Below are 23,010 nucleotides of genomic sequence, written 5' to 3'. Positions count from 1 at the left end.
ACGTACAGGTTCTACCTCTGTACTATTAGGTTCATCAGATAGCCTAGCTCTCTACCCACGTACAGGTTCTACCTTTGTACTATTAGGTCCATCAGACAGCCTAGCTTTCTACCCACGTACAGGTTCCACCTCTGTACTATTAGGTTCATTGGACAGCCTAGCTCTCTACCCACGTACAGGTTCCACCTCTGTACTATTAGGTTCATTGGACAGCCTAGCTCTCTACCCACGTACAGGTTCCAACTCTGTACTATTAGGTTCATTGGACAGCCTAGCTCTCTACCCACGTACAGGTTCCACCTCTGTACTATTAGGTTCATTGGACAGCCTAGCTCTCTACCCACGTACAGGTTCCACCTCTGTACTATTAGGTTCATCAGACAGCCTAGCTCTCTACCCACGTACAGGTTCCACCTCTGTACTATTAGGTTCATCAGACAGCCTAGCTCTCCACCCACGTACAGGTACCACCTCTGTACTATTAGGTTCATCAGACAGCCTAGCTCTCCACCCACGTACAGGTTCCACCTCTGTACTATTAGGTTCATCGGACAGCCTAGCTCTCTACCCACGTACAGGTTCCACCTCTGTACTATTAGGTCCATCAGACAGCCTAGCTCTCTACCCACGTAAAGGGTCCACCTCTGTAATATTAGGTTCATCAGACAGCCTAGCTCTCTACCCACGTACAGGTTCCACCTCTGTACTATTAGGTTCATCAGACAGCCTAGCTCTCTACCCACGTACAGGTTCCACCTCTGTACTATTAGGTTCATCAGGCAGCCTAGCTCTCCACCCACATAGAGTCTCCACCACCATCATTGAAGATGATTTGCTAATTATGGGGTCATTAAGGACAAGGCCTCATCTGCTGAATTTCCACAGCAGCCAATAGAATGGCGGGATGGACCCGCAGGCCAGTTCCCAGTTTTGTTGAGTTACTGAAACATGTATTGTTTCGTTACGTGTCAGGAGTAAATAGAAGGATGTGCAGGTCCTGTGGTCCTATGATAGATAGTAACAGGCGGCTGTTTGCTGGTGTTGTGATTGCAGCATCACACGTTATAGAAAGGTGACTGCTATGTTTTGGCTGCACAGACTATAGAGGAATTATAAGGTCTGATTAGTCATGTTTCTCTGCCGGAATCATTTCCAGAGATCTCCGCCAACTCCTCACTCCGAGCTCGCATTAATACCTGGGCTCTTCTCCAGCAATGACGCTGCTGCAGCAGAGCTAGAACACAAACATCCGGGAGGAAAACAAAAACTGAGGGAGGTGTATCAAACCTTGGCGAGTGAGACAGCGGAGTACTTGCCATGAAAATCAATATGCGTGTAACAGGACAATTATCCATATACACACACCAAGAGTTAAACCCAGCGTATAAAACCAGAGAGGTTGCACTGTGTGCAGTCATCCATACATATAGGTTAATAACACACACAGAATTGCTGAAACCTCATTTGGGTACAGAAGATGAGAAGTTGTACTGGGCAGAGAAGACGAGAAGTTGTACTGTGCAGTCATTCCTATAACATTCAGAGTGAGAACAGATAATGCACCAGCCTGGGCACAGTAGATGAGAAGTTGTACTGTGCAGTCATTCCTATAACATTCGGACTGAGGACAGATAATGCATCAGCCTGGGCACAGAAGATAAGAAGTTGTACTGTGCAGTCATTCCTATAACATTCTGTCTGAGAACAGATAATGCACCAGCCTGGGCACAGAAGATGAGAAGTTGTACTGTGCAGTCATTCCTATAACATTCAGAGTGAAAACAGATAATGCACCAGCCTGGGCACAGAATATGAGAAGTTGTACTGTGCAGTCATTCCCATAACATTCGGACTGAGGACAGATAATGCACCAGCCTGGGCACAGAAGATGGGAAGTTGTACTGTGCAGTCATTCCTATAACATTCAGAGTGAGAACAGATAATGCACCAGCCTGGGCACAGAAGATGAGAAGTTGTACTGGGCAGAGAAGACGAGAAGTTGTACTGTGCAGTCATTCCTATAACATTCTGTCTGAGAACAGATAATGCACCAGCCTGGGCACAGAAGATGAGAAGTTGTACTGTGCAGTCATTCCTATAACATTCGGACTGAGGACAGATAATGCACCAGCCTGGGCACAGAAGATGAGAAGTTGTACTGTGCCGTCATTCCTATAACATTCAGACTGAGAACAGATAATGCACCAGCCTGGGCACAGAAGATGAGAAGTTGTACTGTGCAGTCATTCCTATAACATTCTGTCTGAGAACAGATAATGCACCAGCCTGGACACAGAAGATGATAAGTTGTACTGTGCAGTCATTCCTATAACATTCAGAGTGAGGACAGATAATGCACCAGCCTGGGCACAGAAGATGAGAAGTTGTACTGTGCAGTCATTCCTATAACATTCAGAGTGAGGACAGATAATGCACCAGCCTGGGCACAGTAGATGAGAAGTTGTACTGTGCAGTCATTCCTATAACATTCTGTCTGAGAACAGATAATGCACCAGCCTGGGCACAGAAGATGAGAAGTTGTACTGTGCAGTCATTCCTATAACATTCTGTCTGAGAACAGATAATGCACCAGCCTGGGCACAGAAGATGAGAAGTTGTACTGTGCAGTCATTCCTATAACATTCAGAGTGAGAACAGATAATGCACCAGCCTGGGAACAGAAGATGAGAAGTTGTACTGTGCAGTCATTCCTATAATATTCTGAGTGAGAACAGATAATGCACCAGCCTATGCACAGTAGATGAGAAGTTGTACTGTGCCGTCATTCCTATAACATTCAGAGTGAGAACAGATAATGCACCAGCCTGGGCACAGAACATGAGAAGTTGTACTGTGCAGTCATTCCTATAACATTCAGAGTGAGAACATATAATGCACCAGCCTGGGCACTGAAGAAGAGAAGTTGTACTGTGCAGTCATTCCTATAACATTCAGACTGAGAACAGATAATGGCACCAGCCTATGCACAGAAGATGAGAAGTTGTACTATGCCTTCATTCCTATAACATTCAGAATGAGGACAAATAATGCACCAGCCAGCGCACAGAAGAAGAGAAGTTGTACTGTGCACACATAACTACGTTAAGCACAGGCTGCTGGCATTTTGCGCCATCTTCTTCTGCCAACATTATCCTGTGTACTAATTCATTTTAGGGAAATATTCACTGAGCATCACTGAGTTTTGTTCAGCGTGTCATCTCCTGGTTCATTAACCCACCAGGGCGGCCCGTGGTAGGCACACACCTGTGCCCCTACAATTACCTCCACCTAATAAACACAGGGAACCCCAGGCCATAGCCCCCCCTTCCTGGCACAGACACAGGTGTTCTGTTGGATAAAACTGATTCCAAGAAGCAGGACGCCAACATGATGTCTCAGAGGCCTTGCCGGGGGGGTTAGGCCCATTGACAGGAGTGTCAGCTGCGGACAAGGAGCCGGTTAGTGCCAAACAAGGCTGAGAGGCACTGGGAGATAGACTCTTGAGCGCTGGTAATGAGCACTCTGTATGCTGCCGCAGACTCGTACGCACATGAATGAGTAACCGGGGGACTGGGAGCACGCTGCTCTGTCTCAAGTGACTTGGGGATCTGTATGACCTCTGTGCAGCCCTACACCAATTACAGGCCCCCGAATAATACCCTGTGCTAACAGCGGCCTATTAATCTGTCGCTTTATTACCAACAAAAGCACCAAGGAGCAAATATTTACATACAAATTGATTCTAATGTGCTGCAGCAGGGACCTTTAAATCTGACGCTCGCTACTGACCTCTAGAGTGTGAACAGTATAATGGCATGTACTAACAAGTGGCCCATTGTTAATCGTTAAGTATGGGCCAGGATAGGGGGGTGGGAGGTCAGAGGCCAGTACAAGAGAGTGGGACAATTGTTCCAGAAATACTCTAATCAGTAACTGTCGTGAAATATCAAAGCAGAGGAGAAGAAGTAATGTCCCCAGTCACAGGTAGTGGCATATGTGTATCATTAATCCCAGGAAGGTCAGGGTTCAGAGATCACATGACGTAGATGCGGCTGTTAGCCTGCGTGGCTTCTGAGGTTTTTGCACCAGATCTGGGTAAACTATATTAAAGTATATGGAAGTGGAAAAGCAGCGCCTCTTGTATCAGACCTGGAAATCGGGTCCTCCTCCTGGGCCCCTGGAAAGGTGGGCAAATCTCCCAGTGTCCCCCGCGCCCACCCACTCACCCTTGTCCTAGGTTGACATTCAGGACAAAATAAATGGAAAAACTAATGTCAATCTTTTACATGTCGACCTTCCCATTGTCGGCCAAATGCTTGTGTTGACCTTAGCCTTTGTTGACATATTTTAAGTGTCAACCTTCAGTGTTCGACTCAATGCATGTTGATCTAAATAGGGTTGACCCAATCACTCATACCCACTAAGTGCCCTTCTGGTGCAGTAGACTGGCATTGTAACTGGCTTTTACAGGTCTCCTGGAACATGGCGCCTGTGCTGCGTTCCCGAGGACATCTCTAATGTCGGCCATTTTCCCAGTGATTTTTGCAGCTGCACAGCTGACAGAGACGTGAGTGTGATGAAATGGGTGCAGTGTGTGTGGTGCACACCCTGCATCTATTATAGATACGCCAGTGACCTGAAGTGTATATGTCATTTCTGAGGTAGACGTGGCATATGCACCTCGCATAGTGCTCCTGTTATAGTGTTCCTCCACAGATGCATCTTGTCACAGAGAGGTATAGGTATTCCTATAACAATATGGCCGCACCTGCGCCAAGCACCATTTTGCTTCCTCTGAGGAGCTGGACAGAATAAATAAATATAGTACCACAGTTATTCAGCCATATGCAGAATCCAGATGTGGGTATTCTGGGACGGCTATTTAGATGTGACTGAAATATTATTCTCAAAGTAAAAGTTCCCTGGAAGGGGGTGGAGCCCTGGCACTAGTGGGTATGTTCAGGGGCCTAGAGAGCCACGCCGGGCCTAGGTATAGTGGACTGATGCCCATTAATGTGGTTGTTTTAGATATCACTGGGAAGATGGTCCCGACCACAGGTATACTCTGGAGGAGGGGGAAAGGGGTAGCATACCCGGGGCCCAAAAGGGCCCCTCCGGAGTAATTAGTACCCTACCCCTCCCTCACGGCACCACAATGTACCCTCATTCTCAGAACACCCAATACTGTCCATAATACCACCACACGGCCATCCCCCATACTGTCCAAGGTATGCTAATAGCTTCTCCTTTAGCCAATCAGGAACTAACAGCAAACAAAATGGCTCCATGTATGTTCTACACCAGCTAATGGATCCAAGAGGCAGTGACCCCAGTAGAGGTGGAGTCACCCCCCCCCCCCCCCCATGCACCTCCGCCGGTAGGTTTTATGTTGGGGTCAGTCAATTCGGAATAAACTCAATATCGTGAGGACCCCTGTTGATTAATTCATGTGGGAACATACTGTAGGACCTTATTCAGGTTCGTTCGCATGTTAATACGCCGGGTGCATGCGGCCATGGCGAACAGGCGAATCCAATGTTACGGGCGGGGGGGGGGGACAGCATGGGGCAGCGGGCCAGGGTACTCACCCATGGGAATGCCCAGTGTTCATAGGCGTTCCCATGGTAACCGCTCGGTGATGTGGGTGCCGGGACAGGCAGCTGAAATCACAGGATGTCACACAGTATCCCTAAGCTGGGACACATATTTACAGATCACTGGTCATATTAAGGGCCTGATTCAGACATGATCGCTCATCTGCAAAGTTTCAGGTGACTGCAAGGAGCCGCCGCCCAGACAGACAGAAAACCTGCGCTGTGCGAATCAGAATTGTGAAAATGTCGCTATTCGCTCTCCTATCGCACATCCGTACGCAATTCACGAACCGTCGATCGATTTTTATGGCCTGTGCAAATGTGAGTAAGTTTGACCCTTCCACAACCCTGCAACTGAGACCGGCCGATCTGGGGGCAGAGCTGACGTCATGGATGGACCCTCCCTTAAAACACCTGGGCACACCTCAGAGTGTCATTGAATGATGTGGGTGTCGCCGCAAAGGGAGCGAATGAAAACATCCATTTGCAGTCGTGCTGGCAAATTCTGGCTGCGAAGAGGGGCGGCGGCATATGCGAGAAGTGGGCGGGCTAAAAATTATACGCCAGTAGCGCACGCAGGGGGGGTTTCTGGGTACCCAGAAACCCCCCCAGGAGTCTAAGGGCCCTAGGCTGAAAGCTGAGGGTCCCCTCTTTCCATGGGTACAAGAATTTTTAAAATCGGCCCTTGGGAACCGGAGATATCTGACTTCAAAGCAGTGGTCCCCATCCAAGCCTGTTAATTGCTCTTTCAAGTCAGATATTTCAGGTTCTGTCTGACTCAGAGTTTCTCTGAGGGTATATTCCAAAAGCTGGGACTCTCCCCCATTGGTGGACACTAGTAGCTTGTCTCTACTGTTCCCAGAACCAGAGACATCAGCCTTCCAGCAGCTTGTTACTGCTCCAGCTCCACACACCTGGTATGTAGTTTTATATTCTCGTTGGCAGATTGCTCTGCCTTCTAAACTCTGATCCCCAGTCCCCAGTACCATTTGGTAGGTGGGATTCTCTAGTTTTTAAATCCATTAAAATCTAATAAATGTATTTCTGGGAACTGGAGATATCTGCAGTCAAGCAAGCTGTCCTCCCACCAGAAAATTATGGATAATATGCCCACTCCACTATACACCCCTCCTCTGCATATTAAACATCCTCTACCACCCTGGAAGTTATGTGTCAGTGCCCCTTCATTCATCCCAATGCCCTCTTCTCCCACTCCATCTCCCACCATCTGTGCAGTAAAGGGGTAATTAATGGAAATTACTGATCCAGGCGCTTCATGCTGAGCGGGTGATATAATACCCCCTACCACCCGGGGGACATCAAAGCTTCCCCCACCCCTACCGCTGGAGGATCAGTAGTGGCCCCAATACATTGCTATGCCCAGGGGTCTACACTGCTGTTGACGCCCCTGTATGTATATATATATATATATATATATATATATATATATATATATATATATATATATATATAGGTCTATCTATAATACTTTAATTGACCCGGCATATACTGGGTCACCTAAGTGTCCATCTCTCTGCTTTGCTCCGCCCCTCTGGAAACCCCCTTCTGAAAATCCTGCGTTTGCCACTGTACGCTGCTTGTCAGCCAGAATCCCCCCCCTCCCCCATTATATGTGTGTATATATACAGTATACAGTATATACTGTTCTAGCTGGCACACCGACAGACACATGGTCGTCATTTCTAGCACAGGTAACCGTCACTCGCTCTCTCTCTGTGCGAGGAACGTGCGAGCAGGCCCCGAGGACCTCACCTCAGATCACGCACAGAAACATTCGCAGAGAGAAGTTAGAATCTGGACGAGGACCAAGACACGTCAAGCTGGGAGTAATGAAATCACATGAATTGGCCGCTTGTCAGCCTGACCTTGCAGAAACACTGTGTATCCCGGGAACAAGTGAAATCCCTCCAGAAGGGAACAACTCAGGATATATCAACAAAGGGTTCTTATGTGTCCCTCTGAGGTGAAATCTGGGGCACATCTGTACTGAGTGGAGCATGTGCGGTACCCACAGGCACCTGGGCCCATGACGCATACCCCGCACCGCGGAGCAATGTCCGATCGTGCTGGGGCCATTTTTTACAGTGGGGGTCTGAGGGGATGCGGATGACTTAACCACCTTTCCAAGGAGCCGGGAGGGTCACCCAATGTTTGTGAGCCCCCTGGTCATTCCAGGAGGGTAGGCAAATATGCACTAACCCTGTCGGCATTTTAGCTGGTCCGAAATTGCTGTCTGCCATATATGGTTTTAACATCAGAGGCAACATGCACCAAGCTTCAAAAAGTGATAAGGGATGAACAACCAGCCAATCAGCTCCCAAATGCCCTGCTACAGGCTGGGTTTAAAAATGACAGTTATATGCTGACTGGCTGGTTGTTTATCACTCTCCACTCCACTATCGCTTTTTGAAGCTTGGTGTATCTGGCCCTTGGAGAGAGCTAAAGTGGACGCAGATAAAGGGCCAGCCGATTAGCTCCTAACTGTCATTTTTTTTCCAAACACCGTCTGTAACGTGATTGTTGATGCAGGTCATTCATTCAGACAGATAGTATCCTGCGACTTCTTACTTTATCCTTGGTGTATTCGATGCTCCTAACAAATATTTCCCCGTGTTTATCATTTTTTGGGGGATTAAAAGAAAGAAAATATCTAAGTCGGCCTCCTATACCAGGGCGTTGGTCACAGGACAAAGGACGGGGGGACACACGGACTCATGGGTGACGCCTTTCTTTAAGTGTGCGACATAATTGCTCCCAACTGATGATTCCCCATCTTTACAAGGCACCGCAATCAGGACGGATAATAATCAGCGGCGTCCGCCTGTAACCGCCAGTAACTACTCCGCTCCAGGTCTGATTGCCCCTAATTGTGTTCCTATAGTAATTACTTCCACGTGTAATGGAGCCCTTCACCCTTTCTCTGAGAGACGCGGCAGGAGATTATAGGAAAGAATACGATCAAAAATTCTTGTCTGCCGACAAATTAAATAGAGACTTAAACTGTTTTTAATGCTCCTTGGGGCAGACATGGTCCATAGGTGACAGCCTGCGAGCTGCAAGAACCAGCGCGATGCCGACCATTCACACTGTAGATTAATACTGCAATAAGGGCCTAATTCAGTGCTGATCGCAAATAACATTTTCTTTTAGCAAATGGGCAAAACCATGCTGCACTGCAGATGGGGCTGATGTAACATGTGCAGAGAGTTAGATTTGCATGGGTTGTATTGTTTGTTTCTGTGCAGGATAAATACTGGCTGCTTTTTTCTTAAGGTGCCTTATACACGTACCAATTACCCGGTACTTTTTGTGCTAAAATAGCATTGCATCGCATAAACAATGCATGCACAACGATGCTATTTTAGCACAAAAAGTGCCGGGTAATCGGTACGTGTATGGGCACCTTAACACTAGAATTTAGAATTCAGTTTGAACGCACACCACCCAAAAGGCCCTCCCGACACTGTGCGATTTGGGGATTAGATGTGACTTCTCTGACGTCACATAGTGTGTGGTCACCTAAATTCTCTCTGCACATGTTACATCTGCCCCACCTGCGGTGCAGCATGGTTTTGTCCATCCGCTAAAAAAATGTGCTTTGCTATCAAGTCTGAGGCCCAAAGTCAGGTTGGTTGTCTCTTTTAAATCATTGCCATCATTGGACTTCTGGGAGTCCCTCTCCGCAGAGCACCAGCGCCGGCCGCAAGGCATGCTGGGTTAGGGGTTCCTGACTCTGCTGCAGCTGTGCTGTCTGACATAACCAGCGCAGTTCCTTCCTCTGCTGGGGGAGCAGCATTAGGTGCTCTGAGAGCCGCACACGTCTCTCATCTAACTCAGATGTGTATTTGTGCAGCGGACTTGACACGGTTCCCACGTTACATAACGAGCACCTGCGAACGCTGACAGGTCATGTGCAGGGCACGGGCGGAGGACACCTAATGCATATCTGCCATAACAGCGTAACACCCCACAATGATATACTCTCCATACACTAACTGCAGGCATCGCATGGGGCATAGCAAGAGCCCCAGGGACACAGCCTGATTAAGAGACCTCATGGGGCCCCCTGGCCTGGCATGGGTCACTTTCCCTATAGGCCCTTATTCTGGTTGATTCGGACTGATGTGTATTTCGGACAGGAACCGAGTGTTCTTAGCCCCGCCTACCGTACGGATCGCTCACACCGTCCGAATGCGGTGAGACGTCGAGTGAACGGACCGCGAGTGGATGTTTTATGTGAACACCTCCTCCATCTGTGGGAACCTCCCCAATTCTCCGATGGTCGCCGACCATCGAATGATGGACCGAGCGGTCAGACAGCTCCGAGTGTTCCAGACCACTCGGACATTTCTCCGTGCAAAAGCAGGGATATGGGCGGCTAGCAGGCATCCAGCTATGTCAGCTGTCCGCCCCCCACATGTGCGTCATGGCCGAATTACCATACGCGTTCCCATGAAAACGTACAGTATATGGTAATGAGCCCAAATATCCCTTCATGCCCCTCTACACCCCCTGATTGGATGGTTCCGTACAATCATTTTATGCACGGATCTCACGCCGTGTTCGGACGTGTGAGGCGTTCGCACATGCGCAGAAACGCCTCTGCACATGCGCAAACACCAACCATCGGCTGTCCGACCACACACGGAGCCATCCGACTCAATCAGAATAAGGGCCATAATGACAGACAGAAAGAGACATAAACACAGTAATCCGGGTGCCTGGCCTGCTTAGTACATAATCCTGCTCTGATCCAGAATGTGTTCATTAATCACAGAAGGCGGGCAGTGCCAAGCATTAGGTGCAATGCCACTTCTGACGGGGTACCAGACCCTCCATAACCCCTACCACCCAAGTGTATGATCACCCATAATTAAACTCTGGGGTTTGGTATTTTCTGTTACATATGAAGCGGACTGGAGGCGCAGTGTGGTATACAATTAGGGATGCCAATCCCATGGCATTTTTTCAATCTCGGGATCCAGGGCCGGTGCCACCACTAGGCAGGACTAGGCATTTGCCTAGGGTGCTGGCCACTGGAGGGCGGTAATGAGCCACCGAGGAGAGGTACCATAGAGGTACCATAGAAAGCTGGGAGCGGGGAGCAGGTAGGACAGAGGGGGCTTCCCTCTTCCCCCCCCCCCCCCATCCCGCCTGTGATTCAACACTGCCCCCCCCCCCCCCCTGGACACGGGGCTGCGGCAGCAGTATCGCCCGCAAACACCCACTTTATCACTTTTCAAGGCTTAGTACCCCGCCCATCTACCTCATGAAGCTGGCTGCCTTCTCCTGGGGCAAGATGCCAGCTCCATGATGTAGATGGGCCGGGCTGTCAGCAGGGTGGAAAAGGGGCGGAGGCAGGGGGCCGGTGCAAGCCTCCCCCCGCCCCAGGCAAATCCTCCACCTGCCGCCCGATGCCCCAGGAGAAGGCAGCCAGCTCCATGAGGTAGATGGGCCGACTGTCAGCAGGGTAGGAAAGGGGCGGAGGCAGGGCCGGTTCCAGCCTCCCCTCTGCCCCAGGCAAATCCTCTGCCCGCCGCCCGATGCATGACCACCACCCCCCCCCCCCCGAGCACGGGTGGAATCGCCCCCCCCCCCCCGAGCGCGCGGGGGTGGGGGGGTGCATAGGGCGGCGGGCGGAGGATTTGCCTGGGGCGGGGGGAGGCTTGCACCGGCCCTGTCTCCGCCCCTTTTCCGCCCTGCTGACAGCTCGGCCCATCTAACTCATGGCGCTGGCTGCCTTCTATGATAAAATGGAGAGTGATAAGCCTCCGACCAATCAGCTCCAACCTGTCAATTTTCAAACCCAACCTTTACGTTGGCATGTAGGTGCTGATTGGCTGGTTGTTTATCACTCTCCATTCTGTCAGGTGCATCTGGCCTCTGGAGAGTTCATCCAGAAAGTAGGCAACTCTGTCTTAAATTGACAGACTCAGTCTTCCTGATATGTTTTTGATGATTCAATCTGTGTGCGATGTCTACAGGAGGACAGCCTCGCTTCTTGTTACCTCGCACCTCTCTGAGGTAATTTTGGTGGATCTCCCACATTATAGGAGTGTGAGGGGCTAAGGGAAGCCCCCCAGGTGTGCATCATCTACTTTTAGCAGTAAAGGTCATTGCTCTGACTGGACTGCAATGACCGGAATACGGGGTGGGGTAGATGGGACAACAGTTCAGCGGACTGTAATCAGCTGGCATTATAACCGTACAGCATTTATACGGGCCCACGTTCTTCCTTTAAAAAGGTGACTGGATGTATAGAGAGTTCAAGATAAAGAGTGAGAACCCCCAGCTGCGCCTGTGATCATCCTGCACCAATCTATCCGCATTGTTTATGGAGCAGCAGATAATAGCGGTGGTCTTACGCCTCAGTATGGCGTGCTGTGAATGCAAGCTGTACCCTGCCTGTCCCTGATCCGTTACACATTATTATTATTACACCATTACACGGCCATTCGTATGCAAAGCACATGGGATAATATCAGCCTTCCCAACCGCTGTATTCCCCTCCGCGTCGGCATTACGCTGCTAATCTGCCAACGCGCATTCATGAGTCACATTTTTATTCCATTTATTAATATTTGCTTATATCATAACGCATATGTACACAGCGGGAGGTGGAGTGTAATGGGATCATGCGGGTAATTGGATGTTAGGATTCACGGAGAGAACAGATAACAAGTGTCCCGCAGAGGAGACGCGAGCAAGGAAACCGCGTATATTATTTTGTGCGATATATTTGAGGCGATTTTCAGATGGTTTTTCACTGTACAGACTTATTGGGCGAGGGATGGGTTATCTCACCGTGGATGGGCCACAGATAACCTGTCAGACTAATGCAAGTTATTAGTTTGTCGATCGATTGATCCGCACCCAGTTACTGCGCTACCAACATCGCCAGGTTTCCCGCCCATTTCTATGGGGTGTGCGGTTTTGGAATTGCGCCCGTCACGTTGAATTAAACTGATCCCATCGAATGCTGTCTTTTCTCTTTGGAGGCAAATGTAAAACTGATTCATGTTTGTGCGCGCACGGTGCCTATGTTCACGCAACTGAGCGATGATCGTGGACAGCCAATTGCGCTGTGATCGTACTGTGCATGCACCTAGATACCTCTGCGACGCACCCAGATCTGCCACCTCCCGTAGTCCAGGGCAGGACCGTAACTTATGAGATGCGGACTGTGCTGCGGCACATAACTGACGGCTCTGTCATTTTTCACACCATTTCCTTCCCTAATACCTATACAACAATCGTGAACTTAATTCAGTCGCACTGTCTTTTATTACATTTCAAGGTGCTGACCCAAGATTCGAATCCATCACATGCTCTCTGTATTGTAAAACAAAAGCACTAGAACATTGTTTGTATTGTACAAAGGCATAAAGGGCTCTGTTTGACTGATGGCTTATAGAATGGGCTCAGTATTCTTCTATGTCAGTTATAAGGTTTACTACAGTGGGCACCTTATTATATTTAATCCAACAGAATGTTCTCTGTATTGTATAAAAGTTACTACAATGGTCTCTGTATTGCACACACGTCATGAGAACAGGATGGCTGGGAGGTAAGGACTCCTTGTCAGCGAGCTTATTGAATGGAGCTATAGAAAGCGTGATTGCTGATTGAAGAAAATAGCATATAACATACCGTGATATAAACAACAAGGTTAGGTCCTTTACAAACTGCTGCTCCATCGTATCGTCGTCCCCCCCCCCCCCCCCCCCCAACACCATAACTCTTCCTGGCATCTCACTTGTATAACACCTGTAAATATGGAAAAATGAGGCAGATGTATTAAGCCTTAACAAGAGATAAATGCAAGGGTGATAAGGAGAGATAAACATCCAGCCAATCAGCTCTGACTTTTTTCAAACACAGGCTGTAACATGGCAGTTAGTAGGTGATTGGCTGGACGTTAATCTCTCCTTATCACCCTTGGATTTATCTCTTGTTAAAGCTTAATACATCTGTTTACGATGGGTAAATAACGCAATTCTTCATGCACAAGATTACGTAGAAAATAAGAGGTGATGGCCGCCCCCGCATCTCTGCAGACCCCAATCCGGGTGAATCCAGGCCGTGATCCTGGACCAACTTGTATTCGAAGTTTGACGTTTTTCTCTTTCATCAGAAGAAAAGCCCTTAGATTATATAAGTTATAAAGGGCAAATGTGCAGCGGGAGGGCGTCCTAGATTGGAAACCCCTAACGTACAGTAATATTGAAACGTCCTAAATGAATTTGCAAATCCGCATTTCATTAAAAAGAAAAAGTTTTGTTCTCCTTGCAGTTCTAAAAATACAAGTTGTCCTACTTTGCGAGATAAAGCGCTGTCATCATCCGGCGGCTGCCAAATATAACATCACGGGGGCGCCAGTGGGGGCTCAGACTCGTGCAACAGAAACTATTCCAGTATTCTCATTCTGGCTAAGCTGGTTAAAGGGACTCCAGCCCTATACCGGCATTTTCCACTTACATCGATCTAATGCATATAACAAGAAAACAATGTAGTTATAGGACTAAACTAGTCAGTACAGCTGTCAGTCAGCCTTAATCACAGTATAAGCAGCTCGGGGGTGTGGCCTAGCAGCAAGGCGGGACATATGTGACATAACTGTGATGTGCTATGACATCACTGAAGACAAGGCTCGCTCCAGAAAGAAACGGATATATACTAGAGAGCGCCACTGAGGAGCTCAAGGAGCCCAGAAGGAAGGCACATGCCCAGAGCCGAAACTAGACTTTTTGGTGCCTTGAGCCAGAAAGAGAATTATCCCCCCATGTTCCTCCTCAAACCCCCCCCCCCCCCCCTCCCGCAATGTGTGTATAAAAGCTGTACTATTCTATGTGTATGTGTTTTTATTTGAACATTCTTTTTACAGGTGAACTACAAGTCCAAGGGGGCCCATTAATGCCCCCCATGCTGGGACTTGTGCTTTGCCAAGTCCCAGCATGAAGGGGGGGCCTGCTGGGACTTGTAGTTCAACTGTAAAAAGCAATGTTTTTTAATGTAATTTTACATGTATCAGCAGTGGCGTAGCTACGTTTTGGGCGCCCCCCCGCCATTGGGGGGGGCGCCCATACCTACCCCCCGCCGCCGCCGCCCCGTCAAGCACCCCCCCCCCGGCCGCCCCGTCACCTATGCTAACCCCCTCCCCCGCAGTCTTACCTATCGCGCTGTGCTGGTCCCGGCGGCTCCGTTCTTCTGCTGAGGACCACCACAAAATGGCCGCCCCCATACAGCAGACAGTTTCAGAGAACAGTGTGCTATATGGGGGCGGCCATTTTGTGGTGGTCCTCATCAGAAGAACGGAGCTGCCGGGACCAGCGAGATACGTAAGTCTGCGGGGGATTGGGGGGTTAACTATAGCACCGCAGCCTCTGGCGCCCCCACATGCTGTGCTATAGTTACGCCCCTGCGTATCAGCCCGACGTCCACTGCCTTGGGATGCCGGGGACAGCCCAGGCTTCAGCCCTGGACAAGTAAAGATTGGGGGGACCCCTTCATTAGGGGGGGTCCCCACTCCTTCAGGTACCCCATCCAGCGCTGATCAACCACAGTGCACAAGGTACGGCCGGGGGACCTTACGTAAAAAGTGGCAAGACTCTCAATGATCTGCACATGGTGCTGTCAAATTTGCCTGTCAGAACCTGGTGTAATATTTTTGCGTTTACCAAAAATCGCACCCTATTACATTCGCGGGTTTTATACTTTATAATGGGAAAAAATCTGGATGCGATTTTGTCAAAATGTGGGATTCTCGCTGCAAAAAGTTTGATTTTTAACGCAATTCACATCCTATTAAATGTGCGAATTTCGGAAAACATGCAAATTCAGCCGTTTTTTTGCAAACAATTAGTAAAAGTCTAAAATTCGCAAAATGTCGAATTTACCCATAATATATAGTTCTCACCAATTACATTTCGATGTGATGTCATCATTTTTATCAGCAGCCAATGTAATTATATAGAGATAAAGATGATGTCATCACCAAGCGCCGGCAGAACAGTTCCACGTGCACCCATGTGCAGTGTAAACGGCGCTTACCCTGGAATAACCCTTTGGAGCTACGGTGGGAACAGGTTCTGTCTTGGGTCTGATCCGGATTGGAACATATATTACACTCCCCGTGGCTTCATCTCTCATGCGCCCTCTTCATTTTACAGACCAGGCTGAACCCCAACAACGTTCACCTCTCTAGAGTCTCTTCCAGGCCCCAGTAACAATACGATGCGGCGGACAATTCCCACTTGTGCGCAGATGAAAGGAGCGGCGATTCCCCTACGAGGACGCTGTGCAGACAGAACATTCTGTGCCGAGTTATAGAGAACACAACATCTCACACACAGAACCCACTCTGCCTCCATTAGCAGCCTCTCTATCACATTACCAGCACGCGACTAATGTATCCACCCGGCGCGGACAGCGGGGCCGGTGCCGTCTTACTCTGTATTGTGGAATTCTCCCCGAAGGCGGAATGAGCTGAAACGTGGGCTTTCATTTCAATTTCATTTTGGAGATTGAAGTGAAGTCTTCGATTAGGGAATGGAATCCAGGAAGGCGGATGGGTTTTCTTATTAAGTTAAATATGGTAACTGGTATTGCTTCTGCGACTGTATGCAAATGTCCCTGGTGAAAATCCGTGCGACCGCTTCAGTCGTCCGTAGACGCTGAAATACCGCCTGGTCCACCATCAGTCCCACCTAGAAATACTTGCCTCAGCCGCATGCTCGATGCGCATTCTGTGTCAGGAGATAGACGCTGAGGGGAAATTTACTAAGAGAGTTCTCTCATTCACATGTGATGTTGCTATGGGAGACCAATCAGAATCTACTTCTTATTTATTTACTACAAGTCCCATGATGCCTTGCCACAGTTTTGCTATTAAGGAATGCTAAAACTATGGCAAGGCATGCTGGGATGTGTAGTTTCACAACAGCTGGAGGGCCACAGTATGGACATGCCTGTTCTAGAAGATAATAGATGGTATCTGATTGGTTACTCCCATGTTAGTAAATTTCCACCTGACCGTCTAAGTTTTCAACCATTTCTGTGACACTCCCATACTGACCATCTCTGTGCATCTCCCTGTTACTGCCCAGGAGACTCCTGAAAAGTAGGCAACTCTCCCGGAGCTGGCCGGACCGGACGTCACATGACTTCCCCTCACACACCTGGGCGCGCCTGCGTTTTCCCCTGACACACCCAGAAAATGGGCAGTTACCACCCATAAAAAACCGCCGGCTTCATGTTAATTGAATTGCAAATGGCTTGCAAAGAATTTCTGAATTTTGACCCTGTTTGACCTTGTGGATGTGCGCAATGATCAATCAGTCTTTCGATAATCGGTCGTCGAAGCAGCGATCAGGTCTGAATCGGCCCAATTGTTTTTGTTAATGTGATATAAATGTTCTGTATTTTTGCACAGTAATATAGAAGCTAGATGGCGATGCCGTCCGGGTGTCTGCAGCCCACGAATGGAGTTACCGCAATAAACTATAGTACACTAACGAAAGTGCACAGCGAGCAAACGTTTCCCGTGAGGAAGGAACCCCTTAGCGGAAAATGAAGTGCATACAGTCACTGTGCGCAGGGTGAGGCGTGTGGGGGATGTTGTGTATCAGGAAACATATGTCACTGGCTGCAATCCTAGAGGTATAAAACCTCCATCTGAGATAATCATTTTAATTGACTTTCATTTCTATTCCACTAAACTCTCTCCCCGGGGAACATCTGGAGGAACACAACAAAACAAGTCAGACATCAGAGGGGACGACGCGGATTTCTCGGTGACAGACGATAAAAAGTTGTCACGAAGTTATAAAACATTTGTCTGCAAATCTCTGCGGAACAGCGCCCTGCTAATGAGCGTTAGAACCTGGGTTCTAGATGGTTATATGGTAAATGCTGGGATTAGGTGTAATATTCCATCTAGGTCATGTATTGGAATGTGGGAGAATCCGCCAGAATCATGTAAGTCAGACATGTCCAAACGACGGCCCTCCAGCTGTTGTGAAACTAAAAGTCCCATCATCCCTTCCCACAGTTTTGCTATTTGGGAATGCTAAAACTATGGCAAGGCATGCTGGGATTTGTAGTTTTACAACAGCTGGAGGGCCATAGTTTGGACATGCCTGATGTAAGTGAATTCTTTATAAATCATATCAGGAAAGCCTATTAGAATAATTATGTAGATCCTACAGGATCATACAGGCATAGCCTGCCAGCGTCTGTCAGAACCATATAGGCATCCACTGCCTCCCTAGTTACCTACTGCCTCCCCCTGTCTCTACTGGCCACCCACTGCCACCCCATTAACTGCTCCCTCCCCCTGTCACACTTTGCCTCTTACTGCCACGCTCTGCATTTCCATGCCACCCACTAATAACTCCCCCTGTCACCCTTTGTCTCTTCCTGTTACCCTTTGCCTCTCTTTTCCACCCTCTGATACCCACTGCCTTCCCATACCACTCACTCCCATGCCCTGCCAACCTCTGCTTCTTCCTGTTACTGCCTTTCCCTGATGCCCACTGCCTTCCACTGTTACCTACTGCCTTTGTCTCTTCCTGCCATCTTTTGCCTCTCTCTGATACCCACTTCCTCCCCATGTAACCCACTGCTCCCCCCTGTCCCCCTTTGCCTCACTCTTTCACCCTCTGCAAGCCACTGTCTCCCCTGTCACTCAATGCTATACCCTGTCACGTACTGCCATCACCTCTCAACCTCCGCTTCTTTCTGTTGCCCTATGCTTAGGTTTGCCACCCACTGCCTTTCCCTGACACCCACTGCATCCCCCTGTCACACTGCCTCTCTAGCACCTTCTTCCACTTACTGCTGCCCTCTGCATCAACCTTTTATCCCAGTCTCCCACTACTTCTCCCTGCCATCCTCTGCCTCCGTTTGAATCTCATTGCCCCTCTCTGTCACCCACTTTCTCTCCCCACTTGGTGGGGGAGGGGGGCCAAATGCATATTTTTGCACCTGGGCCAACCACTTGCAAATTACGCTGATGCAACAATACAAATAATGTTAACACCAAGTGAAATTTTAGCTTTTTACAAATAGGACCCAGACAGAGAAACCAAATATGTCGCCACATTGCTCCGTATGCCACAAACCAGTCAGAAATTACAATCCCTTTACTATTTCAGTATTACGTTTATCCAATGCATCTAAATACAGAGCATGTTTTCCATATCTCCCTGTTAGAGCACTGCAGACTGACATATTCTATAAGATCCACATGTGTCCACATGTAAGGAAACCTGGAAAACATGACCTGTTGGTGTGTCAGCGATGACCACTTCCAGCCCGTCTCAGTCACAGATTAATGGCAGCATCAGACTCGATTATTGAGTAATTCTGATTATTTATTTTCATACTTATTTGCACAGAAGGCAATAGCTGTCCGATGGTTCGGGAATATCATATGGATCTGCTAGTGAATAGCCATTAGCGAGCCATACGCAATTCTCCTGCAATCCAGCAGGGGGCATTTTCTCTTTCTGTCTGGGCGGCGGCTTTCTCCTCGCAGTCCGCTGGGATATCTCACATTAGCAGCCAAATCTGAATTAGCCCCATAGCGCCTACACACTAGACTAAATACGCTAATATAACAAAGTTACCGTGCACATTGTTAACGAAATTGTCTTGTGTATTTTAGACAATAGAAACACGCACAGATTTGAGCGCCGTTAGCAATGTCACACAGGTGTCACACCTGCAGCGGGCAGGTGGAGGCGCGCTCTGCTCTTACCTTTTTCTCTAACAGTGTCACCTCATTGGTTAGTTCCTCCACCCTCTGGTGCAAGCGCTGGTTCTCCTCCTGTGCTTGGCCGAGGAGCATCTGGTCGTTGTTCAGTCGCATCTGTAATTCCATCAGCTGCCAGGAAACAAAGCAGAGATCACAGTTACCAGAATAAGGCAGAGAGGCCAGGACTGGGCCACAGGGCGGAGAGGGCAGGCCTGGGCCACAGGGTGGCGGGACAGTGTTTTAATATTGCCGAAGGTGCAACTAGCACACAATGGGCCTCGACCAAACATGAATTTGGTCTGGGGACCCATGGTGCTGCTCTGTGCATGCGTATCGGCGAATATGCATGCGCACGGCCGCTGTACGAACGCCTTCGGCAACTATCACAGTAGCCAAGGCATTTGCACAGATGAGGCGGACAGGGAACACACGTGGAGCCCCCGCCCCGTTCTCGGCCATTTACAATTCAAATAAAAGTCAGTTTAGACTTTCATTTGCGAACGCCGAAAAAAAAAAATCATTCGATGGTCCGCGACCATCGAATGATTTTTCGTCCGTGTGCACGAGCATACGAATGGATGTGTGCGTTCACACTTCCATTCGCTTGCTGCAGCATATATCCGCCGGACGGAGGGGGTCGGGCGTTCATTCGGCCGGCGGGTGGCGTTAAACCGTCACCTAAGCAGGAAACCACCCTAAATTAGGCCCAATATACCCCGTGCTATCCTACAGGAGCAGGGAATTGCTAATGGTGCATTGTGTCTGCAATGATTGGATTGTAATACAATGAAGTGGTCTGCAGAGGTGAATCTCAAATAGAAATCACCTATTAGCAAATAATGGGGAGGGTGTATTAAGCCTGGTGAAGTGATAAAGAGGTGATAATGCATCAGCCAATCAGCTCCTAACTGCCATTTTTCAAACACAGCTGATTGGCAGGAGCGTAATCGCCTTCCACTTTATCACTTCACCAGGCTTACTGCATCTGCCCCAATATCGGCGGAAGAAGCCAGTGGCCCCCAGGAGTATTCTCTCTTGCGTGGCTCGGTTGGTGGTGCAGTACAACAACAATATATAACTGTAGATATGAGATTGCAGATATGAGATAAAGGCCTGGGAAAGGTGTTTGCTGCTTTGTAAATGGGGCTTACGGCTCTTCCCACTCGGACTGATTTGCTGTTTTGTAACGACATATCGCCTACAAGGCTCATTGTATACACTTGATTGCACAATCCCGCAGGGCGCTAGTGAGTGCCGCTGGTCATCCATGCTGCACATAAATCCGAGAGATTTTATGTCGTGTACGGTAAACCGGACGACAAACGATATATCAGGCTGATTTGATGTCACCGTTCTAGGGAATGGCACGAAGGATGTTCTGGTGCGGTGGTTCTCAAACTTTTTGAATCACGGCGTCCTAGAGTATCAGAATTTTTTTCTCGCGGCACCCCTGGGCCAAAAGATTGTTATTGGTAAATGAAAAAAAAAAAAGGATCTTGTGTTTATAAGTAAGTTTTCCTTAGGGTCAGTTATGTGGTGAGGTACAGTACTTGCTTCTGTTTGTCCACATATTAGGGCCGATTCGACCCTCTCCTCCGATGTTTGGGGAGCACTTTCCGCTAAGTTTCTCATTGCCGAAGCACTTCCTGAGTGACAGGCAGGGGGCATCCCTGGGTGGCCCCCCAGCATTTCATGGGCGTACCCATAGAAACGGTGGGCAGAACCCAGCAAACGCAGGCCTGATTCTTGCTCACTCGGAATGGGGCGAATTTGGCCCCGTTCAGATGTCTGGGAGGGTCTGCGTATGTGCAAGTGCAGACCCCGACAATGAACAGTTTTGGAGAGTTACACACTCATTGGGCCTTTCGTTGTGGGAGAGGGAGGGACAGGGGCGGTGACGGCGATAGACCATGGGAGCGCACAGTATATTGGTGTCCCAATGAAAACGCGGGGCCAGCGACCATCGGATCTACTGATCTCTCCTGCTAGCGGAGGGGATAGGTTCTCGTTACACATCCCCTCACATGTTACCAAGGAGAAACAGCAGCGGCAGGGGGCGGGTGTTCAGACGGGCGGTATCTCAGGTGCTCGGTAAGCTGCAATGTTTGCCTGAATCAGGCCCCAAGTGTCACCTCTCATAACAACCTAATTATAAATGAGGCTGAACCATGCCAGCAGTTTTTTAAATTGAAATATGATCATCCTGCGTCAATGTAGGACCAACGCGTTTTACACCGTGCGTCTGAGAACTGTTCATAAACAGCTACATAAACATTGATAGATGGAAGAGAATCTACAGAGCCAATCACCTCATATTTCTGTGTGCGCCATTATATTATTATGTTACATTGTAGCCTTTATACCACCAACTTTCTGTCCCCTTGTTCTAGAATTAACCACAAAGATGGGACATTAGGAATGACAGAGGGACCAAAGGATTTTTGACCAATAGAAGTACTGCCCCTCCCCCCAATAGAAAATAACACTTGGCAGATGTAGATGTTAAAGACTTGGCGAAATGCGTGTAACATATATATATATTATATATATGGTGAAAACATCACTGTCCTCAGCAAAGTGATGTGTTCTACCCAACATCTCTATTCACTACATACAGCAGAATGCGTTGTAGGTGGTCATTTGCCTTATTTCACACAGAATAATAACTGTAATTAAAAAAAGGAGCAGGGTACTAATTTCACAGGCTACGAATCAACTCTCTGATGACTCAGTGGAAATAAACAAAGATTCCTGTTATTTGTCAGGAGGGCTGTTGGGGTTTTAGCCCTGCTTGGTTGCAGCCACTGTAATCTGGGGTCCTTGCATAGCCTCAGAGGTACAGGAGATAAGACGCAACTCTCTGCACAAACAGATACACAACTTTTATCCTGTGTAAACATTTTAGCTGAGTTATACAGAGATAACGAGACAGCAATTATAGAGATGTAGATTGTCCCAGATAATAAGGGACCTGTTTTACTTTACCCATTTCAGAGGAATCCACTTTGTAATCTGAGCAAAGGGTTATGTACAAAACACACTTAGGTGTGTGTGTGTGGGGGGGGGGGGGGGGGGGATTTAAACTACCATTACTATTGTTAAATTGAGCCCTTGGTTGTGTTTTATTACTGGTCTGTTTCCAATTGTAAATCACGAAAGAAAATGTTGGTCTAAATAAATATTACAGATTTACTGTACAATCCAGGATACCTACTGTATATGCCCCACTTTATCTATTATCCCCTTGTCTGCCCTCTGCAGTGCTCCCTAAACTTGTGTCACAGCCCCCCAAGGGTATCAGCTGGGCAATGAATAGGATGGTGCCACTGCGCACAGCACTGCACGGTAGGGAGCACTTGTTAATTATATGTTTTAATTACTTTAACTAGTAATTTCCCTCCTCTTTGATGCCCGCCATCTTCTAACCGCCTCTGTCTCCTTCCCCCATCCCTTCCGTCTCTAATACCTATACAACATTCATGAACTTAACTGCTGAGCTCCTTGTTATTCAGTCACACGGTCTTTTATTGTATTTCAAGAGGCTGACATACTCAGGATTCAAACCCATCGCCTTTAGCATTGTCGCTCAATAGGTAGGGTTATGGGTTAGAATCCTGTGTATTCAGAATTCTGCCCTTA

General features: G+C 48.3%; 1 protein-coding gene across 3 annotated transcripts in view; it reads right to left on the bottom strand.

Annotated features, from left to right (window-relative positions):
• The window catches only part of LMNTD1 (lamin tail domain containing 1), a 104,624-nt gene that overhangs the window by 43,661 nt on the left and 37,953 nt on the right, over positions 1-23,010 (bottom strand). For all 3 annotated transcript variants that reach the window (XM_083181102.1, XM_083181103.1, XM_083181101.1), the window contains exon 7: positions 19,375-19,500. In XM_083181102.1, the coding sequence (XP_083037228.1) occupies positions 19,375-19,500 (126 nt within the window). The remainder of the gene's footprint in view (positions 1-19,374; positions 19,501-23,010) is intronic.

This window comes from Crinia signifera, chromosome 4 (genome assembly GCF_055691185.1).
Source record: "Crinia signifera chromosome 4, ASM5569118v1, whole genome shotgun sequence".
NCBI classification, from domain to species: domain Eukaryota; kingdom Metazoa; phylum Chordata; class Amphibia; order Anura; family Myobatrachidae; genus Crinia; species Crinia signifera.
Note: the sequence above shows the minus strand (reverse complement) of the source record. Positions and strands in the feature narration are given on the sequence as shown.